We start from the raw sequence: 23179 nt of genomic DNA, 5'->3' as shown, positions 1-23179 counted from the left end.
GAAATTATTTCAGACCTCTTTCCCGCATGTCCCTGTTCTCCGCTTCCCTCCTCAAAAACACACATATTTGGTTCAAGAAGCAAGCTTGCTACATTACACTCACTGTTGCAGCTAAAAACTACTGTACCGGAGCAACAGGCATAGAGCTGTTCAGTGGTTTAGTGGTGCTGCCTGAAGCTGGAACCAAGGCTGCAAGTCGAAGCTGAGGTGGTAAAAGCAGCAACGGCCATTGCCTGAAGTTGGCCTCTTCTGTGGGACACTGTTTGTCTTCTAGGGGTGTGAGAAGTTGCTGAGGACTAGGTGGTCAGTGTCACACTTCTACTGAGATGAGGTGGTCATCCAGCAAAGATCCTGGTAAAGAAAAGATACTCCTCTGCCTCCTTGTACGTGCAAAAAAACCTTACCCCTCCAAAGTACCCTTGCCACCATCAGAGCATTGTGAGCAATGGCACAATCTTGCCTGTTGCTCCATTTTATCACGGGTGTGTCATCAAGTTCTCACATCTAGGAGAGGTAAAATCTATCTGCATGTCACTCTCCTGCTTATCCACTAGACTTCTGCAACTCTAAGCTGGCATTTGCCCTGTATTCAGCCACCTATGGTTACCTTCTTCTGTGCTAAACAAATGCAACGTTGCCGTACCTGCATTTATTCAACCTTTCACTGCAATAATGAATTTGACAGTCCGAAAATCTCCGCTATTTGAACTAGATGTTAATTAAGTGCCTGTGGAATTCGCTTTGGCTGTAAGTAATCCTGCTGAGTGCCTAAGCACTTCCTGTGTGCAGTAAGCTATGCACCTGACGGCATATGCAGACAGCCTTGCTCCTCCTTCATACAGGGGTAACATCAAATTCCCTCATAAGAATGAGGAAGTTATTGTCATAGATTACCTCTCTCAGTCATTAGTGCAAACAGAGGTTCAGCAACATGTGTGCCACTTCTGTACATTCTGTGGCTAAAGCCTTGCTCAGAGGAACAATTCTCTGACAAACAATTCTCTATGTAGATGGAGATCATCGCTTTGTACAACTACACGGTACTTTGAATGCAGTCTGCTTCCTTTCCAGGGAGGATAGCCCAAATAATTATTTGGGTCCAGACAGTACTGACATACCTACACAAAAAAGTCTGGAAATCCAGTGAGCTGAGGCCAGCTTAAACTTCACACGGTACTTTTAAACTCAGTAACACTTCTCGAATATTAATTAACCTTCCTAGTGTATTTTTGACACAAAGGCGTGCATACGAAAGTAATTAACAGGGTTTGGGTGGTTTTCTTTTTCCTTTTACCACGACGGGGCGGGGGTGGCACTACCTAACGCCAACAAAAACCACACAATCCAGGAAAAACTTTTATAGCAAAACAGCGACACCCACTGCTGGATATCACAGTAACACCGTTACGCTCGAAAACAAAGTGAAAGGGAAAGCGCCAGGGAGGGGAGAAGCCAAATTTCTAAGGGGTTCGCGAACCTTCTCCCTGCAACGCTGCCAAGAACCTCAGGTTCTGGTCTCAACACCGGGCTGCCCCCAAACGCCGTGGTCTTTCAGCATGGAGAGAAGGACGGAGGGAGAAAGGGTCTCACGGTGTCACCGCCTCCTGGCCTCGCGTGCGCCGCTGCCTCCCCTGGGCACAGCGACACGGACAGAGGGGACAGGCAGGAGGCGCGGGCTCACGGCCGTATTGTCTCCGCAGCCGCAGCGTTGAAGCGTGGAGATGCTCCTCGCTAGAGAGGAGCTGCCGGCGGGACAGCAGTTCGCAGCCCCGGCCAGAACGTCCTGCAGCTGGAGAGAGGAGGGCGCGGACGTGACTGTGACACTCGGGTAGGTATCGAAGCCCCTCGTCTTCTCCCGCGCATCGCCGCCCAGGGCGGGCTCCGCAGCCCGCTCCGCCGGGAAGCAGCTGGCCCCTAAGGGCACTGGGCACTTCTTACTGACGGCTCGGCGGGAAGAGGTGCTGTGGGTCACGGGCTGTCTGCACCGCACGCAGCCCCTGTGGTGTGCGAGACTCCCGCCGCCTTCCCTCGCCTTCCCCAAGTGCCGGCTGCGGCCGTGAGCGGGGCCGGGGGGCGCCTGGACCGCGTCTCTCCCGGCGTGCGGCGGCTTGGGGCTCGGCGCCTGCGCCGGGGAACGCCGGGCTCAGCAGCGGCAGCCCTGGCCAGGCCGGCGTCAGTTCAGCCCTTGGAGCAGCCCTTGTGGCTGTGCGAGGGGCTTTCCTCGGGGCAGGCGTTGGTGCTGGTGGCGAAGATCCAGCTGGCACTCGGAGGAAGGTTAGACCGGCAGCCGCTGGGAGCGCTGCCCCGGCACAGCTGTCACTGCTACCCAGCGAGCCCAGCAGCGGGGAAGCGCTTCTCGGCTGTCGGAAGCTGCTCCGTCGGGGAAGGGTACAGACTGGCGTGTCAGGATCGTTTCTCCTCCGTGTTCTTGAGTTTGTAACTTCAGGTAGGGATGGTCAGAAGAGGTCTCTCCCCCTTAACTGAAGGATAGAGTCGCTTCTTCAGGTAAGGAGGTAAGTGGGAGAGACAAAATAACCAGCTGGAAAAGGAAGGAAGTAATGGAAGCCAATCTGTAATTGTATGAACATAACTACGTTTGTTTTTCTGCTGCTGCTGCTTGTTGGACTGCTGTGCTGAGAGGGCAGCAGAGCACAAGAGTGCCTTGGGACGCACTGTGCTGCTGGGAAAGTCCAGACTGGTCCAGAAGGGTAGTGCTTAGCCCTGAAGTAAATCCTCTCTGGCTCGGCTATTTGTAGGTAGACTGGCTTAAGATGCACGAGTGATGTCTGCATGCACACCTTTACTGACTTTCTTGAAAGCAATCTTTCTTTCAAATTCGTGTCTTTACAGGGTAATAGCACAGCTGACATTTTAAAATAAACAAACTGCTTGAATCTGAGAAGATGGTAAAAAAACCCCACCTGAAATAGGTGTATGTATAGAAAGTAATTAGAAATGCCCTTCAGTGAGGTAGATGAATGAGACCAATCTGGAGCTGTTCTAGACATGCAGTGCTTGTTGTGGCTCTGGTTTTTCAAAATTGATCTCAGTAACTTCTGAAAGGATTGATGGAATAGATGTTTTACAGTTGTGCTTGGTTTTTGGTCAGCAATGTAAATGAATCAGTATTAGTACTGGCATATGAACTTGTGTTTTCAGTCATCTAACATGTCATTTAAGAAGGCATGAGTGACATAAACTGACCACTAATCACAGCTGATACAGGCTTCTGTCTTACATTGTATTACTTAGAAGACTGATCTTAGTTAATGTTCTCTTGGTCTTTCCTTTTATACACACATATTCTTGCATGTGAAAGAAAGGCCCGCTGGAAGGAGAGGGAAATTCAAAATTAATAGTTTGTTGGTTCAGGGATTTTTTTATATTAATGGAACAGTTCACATAGGACACAACTGAAAACTCTGATGCTATAGTGTGGGTATATTGTGTTTTTTGTGTCCAACAACAGTGGGCTTTAGTTTAAGAAAACCACATTTAAAAGTTTTAGATGAGGGTGCAGTGGTGTGTCATTGTTGCTAAAAGAGGGGAATATTGCAAACCTGTTTTGAGGTGCAGGCTGTCTTCTTTCTTCTTCTCCTTTCATATGAAGATAGATATTCAAGCTATGCCCTATCACACCCTATGGGTAATATGAAATTTTTTAATGGTTATCTGGTAGTTCAGCAACTTGATGCTTGAATACTTTGTGTGCTAGGCAAGAGAAGAAGTCTGCAAACAGCTAGATGGTACAGCCTATTATTAGTACTGCTAATGTAGTGTGTTTTTCTAGCACTAGTATCTGCTTATTAGAATGATCTTACTAATATTTGTAGTGTCTCACCTAAGATGGACAATTTTGCTGTGAAAAGAAAAACTTCTCTTACAAATGTTGAACAGAATTGGTCATACTCTAGTGCCTTGTGTTGTTGGTGGTAAGCTATATGTTATTTAAGCAATAAAGGAAATTGACATAATTTGAAATCTTGACTTTTTTTTCCCCTCCCTGCTTCACACTGAAGTGATGAAAACTACTTTCTTTTCAAAATTCCTACCTAAATATATGTCCCCAAACTACGTATTGGGTAAGTCTGGAAAGAAACTAATAGAATTATCTTAGAGCTCTTTTCCAACCTATATTATTTTGTAATTTAAGTAACGAAAACAAACAACAAAATGAAAAAATTCTAGCTTTCAAAACCATCTACTTCCTTTACCAATAAGATAATATTTTTTGCAAAATATTTTTATAGAGAATGAAGCATGCACTTTTTATGTGTATTTTCAAGTGATAAAAGACTTCTGGGTCAAACTATCTGGTCAAAAATTAATCCAAGTTCAGATCCATCAGGACTGAGTGTTGTTACAGCACTCAGTTTATCTGTAGTTTTTATATTTCATGTATCACTGCTGCATGTCTGCATTTTCTGTTACTGTCTGTAATTTAATAATAGTAATTAAGTATAGAGCTAACTAAGAATGTAGACTATATTGCATAGCACAGTGTACAGTATATAGTTTATTACTGGTACTAAGAGTGATTTTAAAGTCAAACAAATGAGTGGGTTATACTGTGGGTGATTGACTGCTGGACTTCATGCTCCTTACTTGAAGTTGTCTGTAAGAATTCCACCAGCTCAGGCCTTAAACATTTACCCTTCATGTGGATGCATGCTGGGGTAATACAGTGTCTAAAGTGAAGGGATATAAATACATCCACTTTGTTACCCAGAAAGGAACCCTGAAGCAATAGAATTTCTCCTTAAGTGGAACAACTGGTTCCTGCAAAAACTGACAAATAAATACAGCATGTTATAAAACAAGAAAAAAGGTATCATTATACTTTATCAGACAATGGACCTGTTTCAGGTGTGGGACAGTGGAAAGCAAGAATCTCCACAATGCAGTATTCGTTTATGTGGAGAAAGAAGGAACACTGGACTTTCTCAAGTACAGGTGCCACAGGCAGCAGGTGAGAATACTTCTGAGTGCGGTGCAGAGGAGCCAGCTCTGAGCTGGAGCTGCAGTGGTTTGGGAGGAGCATCCATCAGGGAGACCGTAGTTTCTGATGAGCTGTGAACCCAAGGAAAGCTGCAGACTCCTGTGCTTCTTGACGCTTCTTGTGGAGCAGAGGCATTGTCAATAAGACAGATGATCACTTGGTCCAAATTATTATCTGGGACAGTTAATCATTGCTGATTGGAAATGAAAATGTAATCTGCAAAGTGACTCTTGAAAGGTAGGCTGCTGCTGCTGAGAGGACTCTGACCTTCAGGAAAAATATTTTTATGGGTGCTGAACAGAAGAAATCCTGCTGTCTGACACAGTGCATTGCTTTGGGATGTGATATTAAAAATGTAATTTATACCTGGTTTATGGAATGATCATAACAGAATTGCAAAATTTCTGGTAAAAACAGTGAGAATTTCTCAGAAGTAGAAAATGGTTGTGCAGGGAGTGTTCCCAGAAGGCCACGAGAAAATCCAGGGCTGCAACCTACTTGGATCTAAGGAAGCTTAAGAGCAGATAGCAGCGTCCTAAGATGCAAATATAGTACTGTGGTGGCTTCTCTAGGGCTGCTAGGCCTCTTGGATTCCCTATCCTGTGTAAATTGATTTGTAAACAGATCTCAGTGATCTTAAACTGAGGCTACTGAAATTATTTAAATGTTCAAACTTCAGCACAGCAGCTCTAATTCAGTTTACTGTTGCTTAATTGCTCTGAAAGACCATTAGCTACAGTTTGTCAGAAGTATTTTTTTTCCCACTTTATCTGACAAAAAAAGCTTTCTTGAATACTTTTAAAAACATACTGTAGAATGCTTGGAATCTTGGATTTTGGTTTCTTCTGTTGATTTATTACTGTAATTTCTTTGTTCCTTACAAGTATCAAGGATATAAACACAGACAGGATTTAAGCTTCCAAAGAAAAAAACACAGCCAGCTTCGCAGTACCTAGCTGAAGTAGGTAACATTGTGTTCAGTCATGGTGCTTTTAATAGGAAACAAAGTTTACAGCTCTTGAAGCTGAAAAGAAGGACCTCTTAGCTAACAGCTGCAGAACCCGTGTATTTCTGCATTAAAGTGCAAGTTGTGTACAAAGCGTATTACACCAGCTCTTCACTCATTATTTGTTTTGCCTGAGGTTACTAGGAAAAACAAAATCCCCGATACCTTTTTAAGAAAGGGTCATTAGCTGTTATTAGTAGTTTGGAATGAGTGAGGGGGAGAGAAAGTAGTATTTTTCTGACACAGCAGATATTTTGACAAAATTCAAAAGCAGTCTAGAAGATAATGTAATTTTTCTCTCTAGTTAAATACAGAGTAAACTCACCAATGCCTAGGTAAGCTGCTTTTGCAAACTGTCTTTTTATTAAAAGGACATGGACAGGATGGTTTAGATGAAACTGGAAGACTAGTCCTTATTTTTGTTTTTAAAAAATGAACAAATACTCTTTTTTGAAATCCTGTTTTTTTTTTCTTTCCCCTTACCTTCCATGTATGAGTATCTGCAGAAGTCTTGTTAGCTGTAAATGACAGACATAAAAGCTAAAAGGGCAGCAGATTAGTTTCTCTCTTATCTGTTTGCAGTTATAAAAAGGTTAGGAATTCTGCAATAAATTTGTGGTTTGGTCCTTATATGTGTTAGGTCAAGTCAAGACAGGGAGTAAAACTTGGGCATTACATATGCAGGAAAGACTAGTAGATAAATGCTATCTTTTTTAGACTGTTAATGTCTTCATTTATGGAAGGCCATGAATTTTGTAAGAGTATAATTACTGAAAACCTCAGGGAAAGTCTGTTGTATTTTACCACATGTTGATATTATTACTTCTATTTGTTTAAGATCCTTCACATCCTCCTATATTTCTTTAAGGTTTTTCACATCTTCCTTGAGAGTTGCCTCTCTGAGCTTTATAATTTTGAATGAGTCAGGCACAAATCCTCATCCTACAAAAATGTATACCAATAATTATTCTGCTGTGATTTATTGCCATTGGATTCAGTTGGCATATACCTGGAAGCATCATGGGTGGCATTACACTTGCATGTGTTTATAGGATTAGGTTCTTTTATGCTGAAAGCAAATTGCAGCTGTTTAATTTAGATATCTGGAAAGCAAACTATCTATGCTGAGGTTATGATGATCTAATCATTTCAGTGTTGTTCTGGTTGAAATCTAAAGGATCAGAAGTCATATATCATCACAACCTTTTCTTGGTAGTTTTATGGTAGCTCATTCTCTGAGTCTTATTCACATAAAACTATAGTTGAAATGAAATTATATTCTCAGAAGAGTGTGGACATAGAATTAACAAAAATAAAGTAAAAAGAAATATATCTGTAATTAGAAAAGGAGTGCGGCCTTCCCTTTCTGCAAATCTGGTAACTTTAACCAGGCTCTTCCCCTCCAACATTTTTTTGTATAAAGAAGCAGGTGCATTGACTCATTGAGTTCAGTAGATAGCAGCAGTGTAAAATCAATTTACAAATAGCAATATGAGGTTTTGCAGGAATTATGACTGGGTACTATAAAGTGGCTGAGGAACATAGCTTCTGGTTGTTGTGTTTTAGGTTATGTTGTGCTTCGGATGTGTCTCAATACTAAAAATCACCGAAAGAGCAACATCTCTAATTTTACCAAGAAGGAAGCAAGGCAAGTAAGTATACTGCATAGAAAACAAGTTATTCAAAATAGAAGAAAAGGAAAAATCCTGCTCTGTATCACATTAGAATGATCACTGAAAGATAAAGGCCCTCTTCCAGCACCACAAGGAAGTATTTCTAGTGCATGTAGCTGGAACAGGTGGTACTTGAAATTATATCTCTGACAGTAGATACTGCCCTTCCATTGCCTTCAGAAATACATTTTCTGGTGCTCAATGAAGCATTGCTAGCTGTACAATGAATCACATTCTCCCAGTGGAAATATACCAGGAATCTTCTCATTAACTGGTCTCCTCTCTTATTGTGGCCTGAAAAAAAGGCTTTTAAAACCAGATGCTGCTCACCAAAGCAGCTAGGTAGAATTCTGGTTGCTTCTTTTCTGTTCAAGGATCAGATGCTTGAGTCTTTTGGGCTATTTCTAGCTCTTCCAAAACTGTGTTTCAGATAAATGACTAGCCTTATCACAGACACTGTGGCATTTGCCTTTTGATCTACCAGGGAATATATATAAGGTTTGCTTGCTTTGCTCTCAAAGTGGGCCAGACGATACCACCTTAGTATGAAACTTGAATCTGGTTATCTGGAGATTTTTAACTGCCTGTGGAAAACTGTGGACACTGGGAGGTTTTGAAAAAAAGCAGTATTGATGAGGAATAGAGCATGCACTGATGGGCAATTTGAGAGGGAATTTATGAAGAATCGAGGATATGGCACCAGGACCATGTAAGTGCTGAAATAATAGTGAATGTGTTATCTCAGTAGCTCATGCACTTAGGAGGACCAAGGCTACTCATACAGAAGCATAGTAAGAACAGTATGAAAGTACTGGTGTTTAATTACTTAAAACAAAAAAGTCTCTGAAGGATGCATAAAAGGTCAGAGCTGACATCTCAGGAGGATTTAATATCTCACAGCAAACAGCAATCTAGACTGACAAATACCTGCTCTGTAATCAGCTCAAGTACTTAATTCAGGAACATTGAAAGCTTTAGGAGTGCCTTTGTTTTTGGCAATCCCTGTCACTTGTCCTTAGATGTCCAGAGCTGTTTTTTTGTCCAGACCATTGTCTGGCAGAGGCCTGCAAGTCCAGCAGAGGTGTTTTGGGAGCATCGCACTGCACCTTAGGCAGCACCTTGGCATTGTTACTGTCCTTACCACAGGCACTGACCTGATGTGGGACAAAGAGAGAATGACAAAAGTATAGGAGAGATAAGGGACTCGATTCTTGCTTTTCCTCCTGTCATAATCAATTTTATACCAACATTTCCAGTACAGATGAACCTGTCCATTTCTCGCCAGAAGGCAGTGGGGAAATTTGGATCTGATAAGGCTGAGCAGGGGTCAGACGAGATGTGGGAGCAGTGCAGGCAGACCAGCAGGATGAGCATGCAGCTCTTGCACGTGCTCTGAGCACGGCTTGGGCTAACTGCACCAAGGACTACCTCATTGCAAGGCTTGTGAGTAATCACATCTTGCAATCCATAATGAAAGTTAGATAGATCAAAGCCTTATCTAGATCCTCTAGATTCCTCTAGGCATTAACATGACCTGTTAAAATTTGTTGATACCATATCTTTATCAGGTTTTATCTCATCGAGAGCAAATGTGGCTGATCGCAAAGACCTTCAAAGTGGAAGTTCTTCATCGAAGTAAGGGATTTTCAGAGGTTTGCAGACTCCTGAAATGTAGACTCTGTCTGGTACAGCAGCAAGAAAATATTTGTCTTGTACAGTCTTGTAACAACATCTGAGTATTTCCACCTCTTCCTGTACTCAACTGCCTTAATAAATAAGAAAATGCCACCAACCCTGTCTTATAGAAGAAACTGAGGGATGGCACAGCTATGGCTTACTACTCATTATAATAAGAAGGTTGGTTTTGGGACCCTTTTGCCACTAGACCAGAGACTCTGATTTTGCTTGTGAAATGATAAAGAAGGGGCAGCAGGGCATGTGGGAAGAAAGAACTGTCGAAAGTCTGTGAAATACAGTATAAATAAAGTTAATCTGACTTTAGCATTCCAGACATCTGTCTGATTCTGCTGCTTTAGTTGAGATGATAAATGACCCCCACAGCTAAATCTGAATATAGCTATACCACAGGAATGTGCAATCAGTTTTCAAGCTTTTGCCTGAGCAAGCAGCAATTTGTTTGAGACAGTTCGCAAATCAGGTATTTTTGATAAGCCATTAGAAAAAGTCTCAGACATTGCTTCCAGACTATTGCATTGGATGCTTCAATGCCTTTGAAGATGGGAGGTTGTGCCAGAGCAGACTGAGCTTGCTTGGTTCACTTATTTTATTTAAGGAGTATTTTGTTAAAGATGAAAAGCGCCTCCTATGTGAGGACTCCAGCATGATGAAATAGTGTTTTGTGACCTCTGACAATTTGTTGGGCCTATTTCTTAAAAAGCAAGTTGAACCCTTTTCTCTGATCAGCTTCACAGAGATCACTGGCTGGGCTCTGAATTGCAAGCAGCTGTGCGATGTGGCTTAGGGGGAGGACAGCAAAGCTCTATCTGTGCTGGCCCAGTGCCAGGCCACCTGCTTTGTGAACTAAGAACAACTATTTCTAGTAAAATTCAATTGCCAGAGCTGATCTTGGCTGCTGCTCCACTTCACTCCTGCCAGCTGCAGAGCCACTGTACCTCCTGCTCCACATGTGTAGGCAAAATCATAATACACAATTGGCCCAACATTGGTCTGTGAGTTTATGCAGCCTCCACCTTCTCTCTGGCTGCAACCTTGACCAAAGTCAGCAGTCACTAGAGTTTTTTCAGGTTTGTGTGATTTTCCTGCTGTGAATCCAGAGAACAATTAGTTTTTTCAGGGTAGGAGCAAAAGTGCTGGCCCAGGCAGACTGTTTGGTAGGTACATTTTTGTAAGCTTTAATCACACAGCCAACACAAGTATCCATAGCTAAGGTTAAATGGAGCAGATAACCACAGTATTTGCAGGTGACAGTGGGAGTGCTGTCTCCACCACTCATTCTATTTTGCACGTAGGCCTCTTTTGCTGGAAAGGCAACCACTTTGCAATGACAGTGATCCCAAAGTCCATACAATACTGCACCAAAGGATTAATCCCTTTACTCTTCAGTACGTTCTTGGCTGGCTAATCTGGTTCTATTGAACTTTGGCCAGAGACTGCCCACATACTACAAGACTGTTTCTCTTTTGACTAATAATAGCTGAGCTGTCTCTCCCTGACATACTGCTGACTCAAAATCAGTCTCCTTCTTACTCCATATTATAGAAGGAATTTACCTTTGACCCCCAAATTAGTCAGCATGCATGCATGCAAAAAAAACCCCAAAAAACCAACTACAAAAGACAACCATTTAAGGACCTTCTGGACTATCAAGGCATAAAAACAGATTCTGATTATCAACACCTAGCAATTGCATTAAAATGTGGGTCTGTGAGCCTTTCTTTAGCATTTCATTATTGTGGGCCCTGAGTAATATTTGATAGATAAATATGCAGCACCTAGCAAGTAGATACCACATGGTAACAATTAGTCATCCATATCACATTCCAGCAACTGTTTTGCATTTTATTAAGATAACTGCCGAGGACATTGCAACCAGCTTCTGATTTATGTTTCACCACTTCCCTTTCACGTTCTGAGTCAAGAGCATCAGTGTCTTTGAGGCTTTTGCGAAAGTCCCTTACCCCATTTTAGGGTGCCTACATCACTCCTATTCCCTTTGTTCTGTCACAGAACATTCCTCATTGGGTTTTTTTCCTGCTTCTACTGAAGATCTGGAGTTGCTGACCTGCACTGTTCATTACTGGCTCCCCAGACAGAGGCGATGCTCTGATGCACCTGGCATAGGTGACCTTTGGGTCTGAGGAGTGGTTGATGGTCTGTGCTACCATCGATCCAGGCAGTGCCCAGTGCCTCTCCAGAGTGAGCACAGCCAGTCTGTCATGCCCATGGCCAGGCAGGGATTTCCTCTTACTGGCACCAGGATTGTTCTCCATGTCCCATCAGCTCTGAATCCGTTCCTGCCACGGCCCCCCATACACCCTGCATTACCTGCTCAGGCAGGTCACTCAAAGGAAAAATGGGAGTTGCTGGTGGCACTGGGGCACTGTCCTCCTCCGGGACGTCAGGGCTGAAGGAACTGGAGATCTGCTGAAGGGAGAAGAGGCTGAGGGGGGTGGGGGCAGCTGAGGGGATGGTGGGGCTGAGGGGGCTGAGGGGAATTGGTAGGTCTGAGGGGTCTGAGGTAGCTGAAGGTGATGGCAGAGGCTGGAGGGCTAAAGGGATAGCAGGGACAGAGGACTGAGGGTATTAGGGTGTGGGCTGGGGACACTGAGGGGACAAGGGGAAACTGATGACGAAAATACTCAAAAAGTATATTGTTTGCAGTATCTCAGTTGTGACAAGAAAAACTGAGACACACTGTTTAAAGTTTCATAAACCATAAAAAAGTTTTCTTATAAGGAGAGGAGTTGCTCAACCAAGACAGCAGGCCATGAGCCAACTCGGAAGTCATGTCCTCAGGTGAACTTGTGGCCATGAAAGGATAAAGTGAGGTGGGGGCCATCCCACAAATGACCATCAGAGACCCTTTTGAGACCATTCCCCAAATTGTATATGCATGCCCAGCTATAAGGTGTACAGCTTTGTATATGTAAATAAGTTCTAAGAAGGGGGATGAGAATTCTGGGAATTTAGATTAGCAGGTATAGTTTGTATAGAAAAACGACAGCTTTGGAACTTTGCTGGCGTGTGTTAGGAGGAGTGGTGCCCCATGCATCCAGCACTGAGATAAAGTAACGCCTGCTTTCTAATACCGAACTTACGGTGTTAGAGAGTTGTATTCTTCCCGACCTTTCGGCGGCGCTAAGGGCGATGGGGTCGGGGCGCTGAGGGACGCGGGGCTGACCGGCCGCGCGGGGCCGGCGTCGCGCGTCGCGCCTCGGGCGCGTGCCGGTGCCCGGCGGCTCCGCCCTCGCGCGGCGGCCGTTGGCGGCGCAGGGGCGTTGGGCGCGCGCCGCCGCGTGTCGCGACAGTTGCCGCCCGGCGCAATGGCGAGGCCGCTGCCGGCTGGTTTCCGCCCCTCCTCTGCCGCCCTCTGGCCCCGCTCCCGCCTTGCCATCCCCCGGCCCTGCACCTTCCCCATGAAGCTGTGGCTGCTGGTCAACAGCCCGTGCGTCCACTCGGTGCGCTGGGACGCCCGCGGCGAAGGGCTGTTGATCGACCAGGGGCTCTTCGAGCAGGAGCTGCTGGGCGTGGGGCCCGTCTCCGCCGGGGAGGAGGAGCTCTTCAAAACCAAGAACTTCGGCAGCATCGTCCGCCAGCTCAACCTGTACGGGTTCCACAAGCTGACAGCGAGTCCGGCCAGCAGCGCGGCGGGGTCCCGGCCGAGGTCGGCCACGGCGGGGAGCGATACCAGCTACGCTCATGGGCCCCTGCACCACTTCTGGAACCCCCACTTTCGCTACCACCGCCCCGACCTCCTGGTAAAGATCAAGAGACTGACCAAGGCCAACAAGGAGAAGCTGGACGCTGGCTTGGAGGTGACCAGCCGCCTGCCCTTCGACTTCCAGTACATTACTGGACGGGGACTTGCTGCTGCCGCCCACGTCCCTCGGCGAAGCCGTAAGGATCGGTGAGACAGGGCGGGTGATGGGGGGCCGCGGTCGGCCTGGGGGTGGCATGGACTTAGAAATCGGCACAGCCCTGGGGCAGCAGCGTCACCTGCTCTTGCTGGTGGCTGCTCTGTTGGCACGGTGTAAGAGAAAGATTATTCTTCAGGAAGGTAGATCTGCTGCCAGTAAACACAAGGAATGCAATTACAGATTGCTACGGCTGTGCTGCCTATATATAACTATGCAAATATCAATGTATGTATCAGATTATTTATATACCTCTAACTATATTATTCACAGGTCCTGTTTGTATTATCCACAATGAATTACGTGGTTCGCATGTGTTTCAGTGTGCCTATAGGCTGCCAGCAAGGACCTAAAACTAATACACATGCCAAATTCTCCTTAGATAAAAGGTGCCTACATGCATTCTTCGGTATGTTTAAAATCTTCATAATTAAAAAAAAAGTTACCCAAAACACAAGTTCGGTTTGCTTTGAAAATGAAAAGACGAGGCCAATCAAAAGAAAGCAACAGTTCTGCTATTTGCATCTTGTATTTTCAGCTGTGAGAAACTATATACAACATAAAGAAGAATTGAATGGAGAAAGGAAGACTTTGAGATCTACTTTAGGAAGACACCAATTTTCAACATACTCAAAACAAATTCAGGAGAAAAGTTCATAGGAAAGTCAGTTATTATCTCAAAATGTTGCTCAATGCAATATGCTGAGCTATTATTCAACGCATTCCAGTTTTCTAAAATATAATTGTTAAGTAATACTCATTTACATGAACTGAAAATATATCCATGGATATTTTGTAAACTTCAAAACCTTGCCTTTTCCTACAAATAATATCTTGTCAGGCTCTGTCTCTCTTCTTCGTTTATTTTGTTTGAAATTAGATTCTGATCTTAATTCACATCACTCACATTACATAGCTCTTGGCCATATTGCTTTGGCAACATGAGGCCTGCCTTAGATATCGAAAAGACCTTTTTCACCTTTCATCCAAAGAAAAGTTCCCCAGCCCAGGACATTGCAGACAGTAACACAATTACCTGGTCCAGCACTGGGATGGCTGAGGATGGGCAGGATGCTGATCGTGCAGCCCAGCAGAGACCAATGTGACACTGGTGCCTTGCACTGGCACAACAAGGGGAAACAGATGAGATAATCCAGATTTTCCTGATTTTGAAATGGGACTGAGCTCGGAGAGCATAGAGTTTCTGTAAAGCTTGTGCAAAAGGCTGTGTCTGATTCACATCATGAAGGAAGCTGTTTCTCTGCAGTATGTACGACTGGCTGTGGCCAGCACTGCCTCATTGCTCTCTGCTCCTACAGACAGTTCCTACCCAAAATCTTCAGTCTGTGTTGTCATCTCTCTCCTCTTAAGACCATTTAGTAATGGTGAGGAGCAACTGAAACTAAGTGAAGTAAGACACTAAAACCTGCAAAAAACCTTTTTTTTGAGGCTTAAGTACAGTATCCAAACAGGCACCTGATTCACAGCCATGAGGTGTCCTTCCATGAGTTTACTATTGCAAATCACTAAGTTCTGGTGCTACCTAAGGATACCATGGGTCCTCCAGCTCTCACAGTTGCTGTGCCATACGTGGAAAGAAAAGCTGGAGCAATTTATGTAAACTTAATGTGTTCAGGGCAGATACTATTAGAGAAGGACTCTATGGCTTCTACAATTCTGGGGTTCAGATTAGATGATCGTAAGACTGCTTTTTGGGCTCAGCTCCCCTGAATCAGAGCAAAAAATCACACATAGGATGTTCTTTAAATAAAGATTTAGAAGTCTAATTGTTACAACACAGAGTTCATCAGTTGTAAGTCACTGACGTGTTTTGGGTTTTTTCCCCCTGATGTCCTCATAGTGGACATAAATGAAAAACTTCTGGCCAACACTGTCTGCATTTTACCTGGAGTGGTCATGGCAAATCCCTGAATGAGGAAGACGAATGAAATTATAATGAACCACAGTTAACGTGCCTCTAACATTTTAACTACATTCTTAAAGACACATTCCTTTTTTGGGGGAGTCATTCAGACCTTAATTGTACTCAATGCAAACATATTTTCTAAGGTAGAGAAGGAAGGGAAGGAATGGGAGGATTTCTCAATCTTTTAGAAAGCACACAGAAGAGAGATGTCTAAAGAAAAAATGCAAAATGACAAATGCTGCATACTGTCATCCCACCAAATACGTATCATCTTACTTTGTGCTGCAAGTGGGAACAGCAACTGGCAAGTACAGTTGAAGTGTGTTTAAAAAAACCACCAGTCTACCAGAAGATTTTAAGTGTAATACCATCAACAAACCTTGGAAACCCACTGTGCAGGGGACCACTTAGAGCCACAGCAAACATCTTTGCTGGCTGCTCAGGGTGCAGAAACATCAGGATGTGGCAACAGCCACAACAGAGTGAGTACAGCCAGTGGTAGAAAAGGGGAAAAGACCACAGCCAGACTCCAGAAACACCAGAAGCCTGGGAAGGAAAGCATCTTCTGAAAATTGACGCAAATCAGACACATACAAGAATAAATGCTTATCTGAATTGGAAATAAATTCAAAGAGACACTGGTGGCCCTACACTGTGTCTAGGACTGCTGCCACCCAGCAGAAGTTCTGTTCTGTTCTGTCTCACTGCCTGCCGAGCATGTTGTGCCTCTCCTCCTGAAGCTGATGTCACTGTCAATGCTGTGACATTCCTGTCCTTCATTCACACAAGTCCCTGTAACACAGCAGAGCAAGCAGAGTTCATTTTGACCTGTGACCCGCTGGGGATCAGGTTGCTTAGGGATGATGCAATGTCCCTGCCTCTTGTTCGGCCTAATGAGACGCCACACAGTACCTCCCACTGCATACTGTGATGTGTTTATAGTGCTGCTAAGTCACAGGCATGACATCTGTGTGGCAGACAAGTTGTGTTTGCCACTGATCTATGAAGATACTGAGAAGCAGAAGCACAACAGCTCATTCAGTGCCAAATGCAAGTTTTGCTGGCTGATTTAAATTACTTTTCTTTCAGCTTCTTAAAGGGGTAATAGTGTACCGTCAAACTTGTAACTGGAGACCTAAAAGTAGGCTAATGAGTGAATGACCCAAGGGATGGATGGATGGATGGATGGATGGATGGATGGATGGATGGATGGATGGACATGGTTGGACATGGATGTATAGGAGAATGTATAGAATGTTATCTCCATCCCTAACAGCATTATTCCAGCACACTGAAATCCCGCAAAACCAGGATTTTTTCCCGAACCTTTGGGGGAAGGGGTGGTTGTGCCTTCTCTCAGAGGATATATTTCTAAATTTGGCCAAACCGGAACACTGTACCATCTCAAGAGACTTCTGCCAAAATGCACAGGGAAGGAAGAAAGGGATTGTTCTTTGGTGCTATTAACTATTGCAGCTCCATTGATTTCTTTATAAAGAGCTGAAAATCTAGTTTTAGAAAAAGGAAAAGACTAGTGAGAGATTTTAAAAAACAATCAATATGGCCAGAAAACTGTTGCCAAGCTTTCCAAGTTTAGAGAACCCAAAAACCTAAGAACATAAAACATTCAGGTAATTTTTTTTTTTTTGATGGAGCAGTCACAGTGTTGCCCTGGAAATGTAATTTAATCTGTATTCTGTATTTGAATTAAGGCATTTATAACCCCAAAACTAGCTAGTGTACAATATACCTTGCTTCAGGTTTCCTACCTCCCAGGAGCTAGAATCAAAATGTAGGTAGCAAATGCATGTAGATAAAGGATTTGACTCTTTGGTAATCTCTGTGCAGGACATTTCCAGTGGCTGAGCTGATGTGTGGTCATGTGTTCCCCCTGGAAAAGAGAGATGTTGTAAGTTGGATGAGCAACAAGACAGAAGGACAAGGAAGGCCAGGAGGAGCTTGTCAGGCTTGCAAAGGAAGAAGCATGGACATACCTCCACACCACACTATGAAGGAGCAGAAGCAAAACTCACAGCTGAATGTCTATAACAGGCAAGGTTTCTTAGTTTAGGCAAATTGCCAGCAGGGATGAGAGCAACATGAAGGAACATCCTTAAGTACCAGAGAAGAAGGTGGTATACACCCTACTTACTGAAGTCTGTTGCTGGCCTGTCTGCTGCAGGTCCATTCATCACGAGCAGACTTACAGCAGAGAACGGTGTTTGAATGGTCTCAGTGACATTTTGGCTCTACTTGAGGTCAGTGGCCAAAATGCTACAAGGCTCAAAAAGGTTAATTCTCACCTTCAACCTGTAAACCATTTATAAATCATTTATTAAATACAGCTCTTTAAATTGTTGGACTGCTTAGTGTTTTCACTGCCATGTGGGCATGACATTAATAAAAGTGCCATGGAATCCAGCTGGTAGAGGGAATATAGCTATGTTATGTTATTACTGCTGACAAAAGAAGTATAGACTTTCCCCAAGATTTCATTGTCCCACTTGAAAATAAACAAAGCATAACTGCACTGTCTTTTTTTTCCTGAAATGTAAAAATCACAACAGCAGTTTTGTTTCTGAAGAACACATTTGGAATTCCAAACTGGTCCATTAGCTTTAAATCAACAGTGTTTAACATCTGGATCAGTATTTCAAATAATTCTGTTGAAATAATGGCTTTTTCTTCTTTATTCATTAGTATCAGCCATTGGACTGCTTAGATCTTACTTCTATCGGTGCTTTTGCTTCAGTTGTGTGAATTTTCTGTAATTGCACCTGTGATACCTTACTGTAATTTGGTTCTGTTGTCCTTATTTGTAAATCTGTTAGTCTGTTTATTTATCAGCGTTACAAACAGAAAAATAATGGATAAATATTCACTTACAACTAACAGAGAACAGAAAATCGTTTTTAACCACACTTCTTAATGGCTCTGTAAGGGGATAAGACAGTACAGCAAGTAAAGTTTAAGGGCAACATATGAGGCAAGCCATAACATAAGCTCCATCGGACATTGTATCTATTTTACTGTAAACATTTGATTACATTCAGATGCTACACTAAATGTCATTACAAATCTCAAAGTCAGCTTCTGAGACTTTGAAGGCATGTTGAAATTTGTGCATTGAAAGTTTGCGTCCAAGAAAAACACTGCAACTAAAACCCATCTCGCTGCTTAGCTTTAAAAAAACACAGTAAGGAAAATTGCTCATGGTCACCATTGCCAGAACTGGATAGAGATTGGAGGGCAGCCATTGCCATACCATAGTGAAGCAGAATTTGAATGTGAAGGGACATCTTATCTGTGGGGTTTACAGACATTTCTGACAACAAGAACAGAGAGCACTGGGAATCCCCAGTCTGAAAACACACAACAAAGAACTTTACAGAACAAAATGTTCAATATTTTTAAAGCAACTGAAAATTAAGTCCTATAATGCAAACTACAGTGTAAATTTATTCCATTGACTGCTGAAGCTGTTAGTTGCAAAGTAACACTAGTGGAGTCCTAACCCAGAACCAAGGTCACAAAGGCTCTGAATGAACAGACAGAAAGGCAAATACGTATACTGAGAGCTGTTACCTTTTAAACGAAAGACAGAAGACAGAGTAGGACATCATGGGTGCCCCAGATGGGTGGGGGCAGAGGGCTGTCCTGCAGATGCTGACAGGGCCAGGAGTGTCTAGATGCTGCAGAACCCAAGACTATGGCCCCATGATCCACATAAACTTCAAGAAGGAGCTCTGCAAGTTCTACCTCAAGAGCTGCACCTGTGCAGGCAAGATCAGCAGGTGGGATTTTCACAGCCACCTCCAGGACTTCTGAAGTTTTGTGGGGAGCCCTTCTGCCTCCTCCTGTGGCTGACCTCAGGGGACAGCAGGGACTTCACCCTAGCCTGAATCTTGGAGGGTGGGAAGTGTTTCCTTAGTGTGGGAATGCATCTTGGTTTTGTCTTGTTTATTATGACTGGTTTTTTGCACTGTCAGTATAACTCCTTCAGGAGAGAGAACAAGCCTGGATCCTCACCTGTACTACAACACAATGCTGGCTGCTGAGGGTGGGTGCTCCCTGATCTGGGACTGTAAGGCAGGCACCAGGCTGGGCTGGAAGGGTGTGGAGGCTTGGGAAAAGGGAGACCAGTTGGCCTGGGAGAAGGCTGGAGCGATGACTTCCCTGCAGACCTGGAGACACCTTCAGGGGATGATGGCTGGGGCAGGGACAAGTGTTGGCCCACTAGCTGGTACCCTTGTGTGGTGGAATGGCAGCAGCATGGCCCTGGACACCCCACTCCATGGGAACCCTGTTTTTGGAGATGCTGGGTTTGGTGGGACCTCCCGGACGATGACACACCCCCATTGCCTGAGACCTCTGGTGTGGTGAAACCCTCTCTCCGTGGGACAACCAGGGTAATGGCATATCTTTCAAGGGGGATGGCTGGGCTCATCAGGACCCTCAGGTCTGTGACACCTCTCTGGGATCCCCACAACCATCTTTGGTGATCCCCATAACCCTCTTTGGGAGAGAGGGGGCTCCTGAGCTTTGCAGGAGCTGCAGGGCTGTGACAACCCCCCCTTCTGGGGGAACAGGGCTTGGTGGGACCCCTAGGGCCATGGGACCTCAGCACTCCTGCCAACCTTGTCCCCTCAATAGATGTGGTCATCCTGTCCCTGAAAGGGGTGCAGGTCCTTAGCATGAGGGTTCCCCCTTCTCTCCCAGGCAAGTGCCCTCCCAGTGCCAACTATTTCAGTCATCCTTGGTGTGCCTGTCCTCCTTGCAACTTCCTCAGCGCCCTGCTGAGTGAATGACATTCCAAGACACTTTGGGGGCAGCTTGTCCAGAGACCCATTCCCTGGGCAATGGTAGCCTGTTTTTTAGTACTGGCATCTGCCACTTTGGTTTATGTCCCCGCAAAAAAAGAGATTAAAGAGAATCTATCTTTGGCTGAAATCACTCAGCAGCACCTGACTCCCTACCTGCTTCTTTCCCTGCACCTCCCAAACCCCAGTGCCCATATCCTGCTCTATCTTGATGCCACGTGGAAGGATTCCCATCATGGAAACAGGATTAGTTAAAGTAGGAAAGATTAAATTATTTGAATTGTGAGATTACAAGTAGCTATTCTGCTTCCCTAATGTCATTCCCTTCTGCTAGAAATGTACAAAGATTTTTTTTATTTAACTTTTTAATTTTTATTACTATTTAAATAGGAGGAAATGTGAAATGTTGAAAGTTTTAACCACATTCATAGAATCATAAAATGGTTTGGATTGGAAGGGACCCATCTAGTCCACCCCCATTTCCACTAGACCAGGTTGCTTAAAGGCTCATCCAAGCCTTGAATGCTTCCAGGGATGGGCCGTCCATAGCTTCTCTGGGCAACCTGTTCCAGTGCCTCACCACCCTCACAGTAAAGAATTTCTTTCTCAAATCTAATCTAGACCTATCCTCTTTTAGTTTAAAGACATTCCCCTCTTGATAATATTACAAGATAACACATCTCTGTAATAAGCAAGGCTGCAATATCATAGCTACTGAATTGTTAAGGCCCACCACTGGCAGATATGCAGATGACACCAAGGTGTGGAAGGGAGTGTGGATCTGCTGGAGGGTAGGAGGGCTCTGCAGAAGGACCTGGACATGCTGGATCCATGGGCCGAATCCAGCAGTATGAGGTTTAACAAGACCAAGTGCCTGCACTTTGGCCACAACAACCCCAGGCAGTGCTCCAGGCTGGGGACAGAGTGGCTGGATAGTGGCCAGGCAGAAAAGGACCTGGGGGTGCTGGTGACAGCAGCTGAACATGAGCCAGGGTGTGCCCAAGTGGCCAAGAAGGCCAATGGCATCCTGGCCTGTAGCAGCAATAGTGTGGCCAGCAGGACCAGGGCAGGGATTGTCCCCCTCTACTCAGCACTGGCAAGGCCACACCTTGAGTACTGTGCCCATTCTGGGCCCCTCAGTTTAGGAAGGACATTGAGCTGCTGGAGCGTGTCCAGAGAAGGGCAACAAGGCTGGTTAAGGGTCTGGAACACCAGTCCTGTGAGGAGCAGCTGAGGGAGTTGAGGTTGTTCAGCCTGGAGAAGAGGCTCAGATGTGACCATATCACTGTCTACAGCTCCCCGAAAGGAGGGTGTATCCAGATGGGGGTTGGGCTCTTTTCCCAGGCAACCAGTGACAGGACAAGAGGACACAGTCTCAAGCTGCACAAGGGGAGGTTCAGATTGGACATTAGGAGGTATTTCTTCACAGAAGGGGTGACTGGGCACTGGAATGGGCTGCCCGGGGATGTGGGAGAGTCACTGTCCCTGGAGGTGTTTAAGGAAAGACTGGATGTGGCACTCAGTGCCGTGGTGTGGTTGACAAGGTGGTGTTCAGTCATAGGTTGGACTCGATGATCTCACAGGTCTTTTCCAACCTAGTTGATTTTGTGATTCTGTGAAGATGGGAATAGAAAACAGAGTCATCAGGGACCATATCTGCAACTGCTGTGCAAAGACATTCAAATAACTGGACTATCCCATAGGATAGAATATCCCAAAGGATCCTGCTATTGGTGAGGATCCAACACTAAGGAAACAAGGTCAACAAAGATTTGGAAAAAGAAGCTAACATGAACAGCAGGACATTTCAGAAAGGCAAATGGTGCCAGTGCACAAGTGCTAAATACACTCTTTCAGTACAAAGAACATTTGATCCAGGGCTGTTTTTCACAATATTGTCATGTTGTGTGCTAAGTGAGTGCTTGTCATCTCAGAAATAAGACACTTTTCCTAAAAAAGCATCTCATTCTTGGTTTTACTATGAATTTCTTATCTCCTTACCCTATGTCTTTATTCTTAACTATTTATTTTTCTGGCTCTGTACCACCATTCACATGTCAACAGAGCACATTACTCTTCAGCCCTGCCATTTGCTATGTGCCTGTACCAAAAGCACTATAAACTTAGAGGCCTCTTTTGATACTGATTATCCAGCAAAAGTGCATAGGAATCTCAGATTGCAAATATATCATGACACAAAATAGTCTGGTTCAAACTACTTGGATTTTGAGCATGTTTGTTATCAGTGCAAGGTACTGAAGGACAGCATGTTTTGTTTCTTTGCAGGTTTTTGTCTTTAAAACGTGGTAATTATGCACCTAAAAGTCATCATATTTTATGTTTGAGTTCTGAATTCTCATTGTTCACTGTTGCAAGAACAGCTAATTCATGTATTGCATTTGTCCTGGTTTTGGCTGGGATTTTCTTCCCAGCAGCTGGTGCTGTGTTTTATTCTGCTGCTAAGCATATGTAACAATACCCCAGAAAGGCAGTTCAGAGACTTGTCCAAGAGCACAGGCAACTATCATATGAGAGAAAAAATAATAAATCTTACTGCACTCATGCTCTCCCTCTTTAAGATTTCTAATGATTCGGGTTTAAATTAACAGCATTTAGTAGAGACCATGCTTGTAAGATTCCCTAAAGAAATTGGGGAAAGAATTATTTTTGAAAAAGCTATGAAAGAACAGTGCATAAAAAAAATATCATTACTAGCACAGTGCCCCAGGGTTCATATTACAACAGTGAAGCATGTAATTGTTCCTTGTGTCCAACAGAAATGACATAATATAATATAAATATATAATATAAAAAATATACCGTAGGGAACAAAGGATAATCATCAAGCTACAAGGAACAATCATCTCAGGCAAGTGAATGATTTCTTAGTAGTTTTAGGCTGTAACTTACTGTTTAGTATCATTTCAAAAAAGACAAAGGTATGAAATGTTGGCCATTATCTCCTGTGACAATAAGATATTATCAAAAAGATGTGCAGGAGTGTTTATATCACAAACACAGTTCCTTAAGGAAAGTGCAGTATGGCATGACTCTCACTGCTATGGATTTTGCATTATAGAGGCATCTCAGTGATACTGATGTATAATGGTGGCTCATGGCTTCTCTGAATAGATTATTA

At 44.1% G+C, this 23179-nt stretch overlaps 1 protein-coding gene across 1 annotated transcript; it reads left to right on the top strand.

The window, feature by feature from the left end:
• Positions 1 to 1010: 1010 nt before the first annotated feature.
• On the top strand, positions 1011 to 18041 carry LOC138103846 (uncharacterized). The gene is made up of 4 exons (XM_069002455.1): positions 1011 to 1040; positions 1736 to 1828; positions 12895 to 13286; positions 17069 to 18041. Exons 1-4 carry the CDS (start codon positions 1011 to 1013, stop codon positions 17289 to 17291), a joined length of 738 nt encoding a protein of 245 aa, XP_068858556.1. The 3' UTR covers positions 17292 to 18041.
• The last annotated feature ends 5138 nt before the right edge of the window (positions 18042 to 23179 follow it).

This window comes from Aphelocoma coerulescens, assembly GCF_041296385.1.
Source record: "Aphelocoma coerulescens isolate FSJ_1873_10779 chromosome Z unlocalized genomic scaffold, UR_Acoe_1.0 ChrZ, whole genome shotgun sequence".
NCBI classification, from domain to species: Eukaryota; Metazoa; Chordata; class Aves; order Passeriformes; family Corvidae; genus Aphelocoma; species Aphelocoma coerulescens.
The sequence above is the reverse complement of the archived record's forward strand: the minus strand, read 5'-3'. Positions and strand labels throughout refer to the sequence as shown.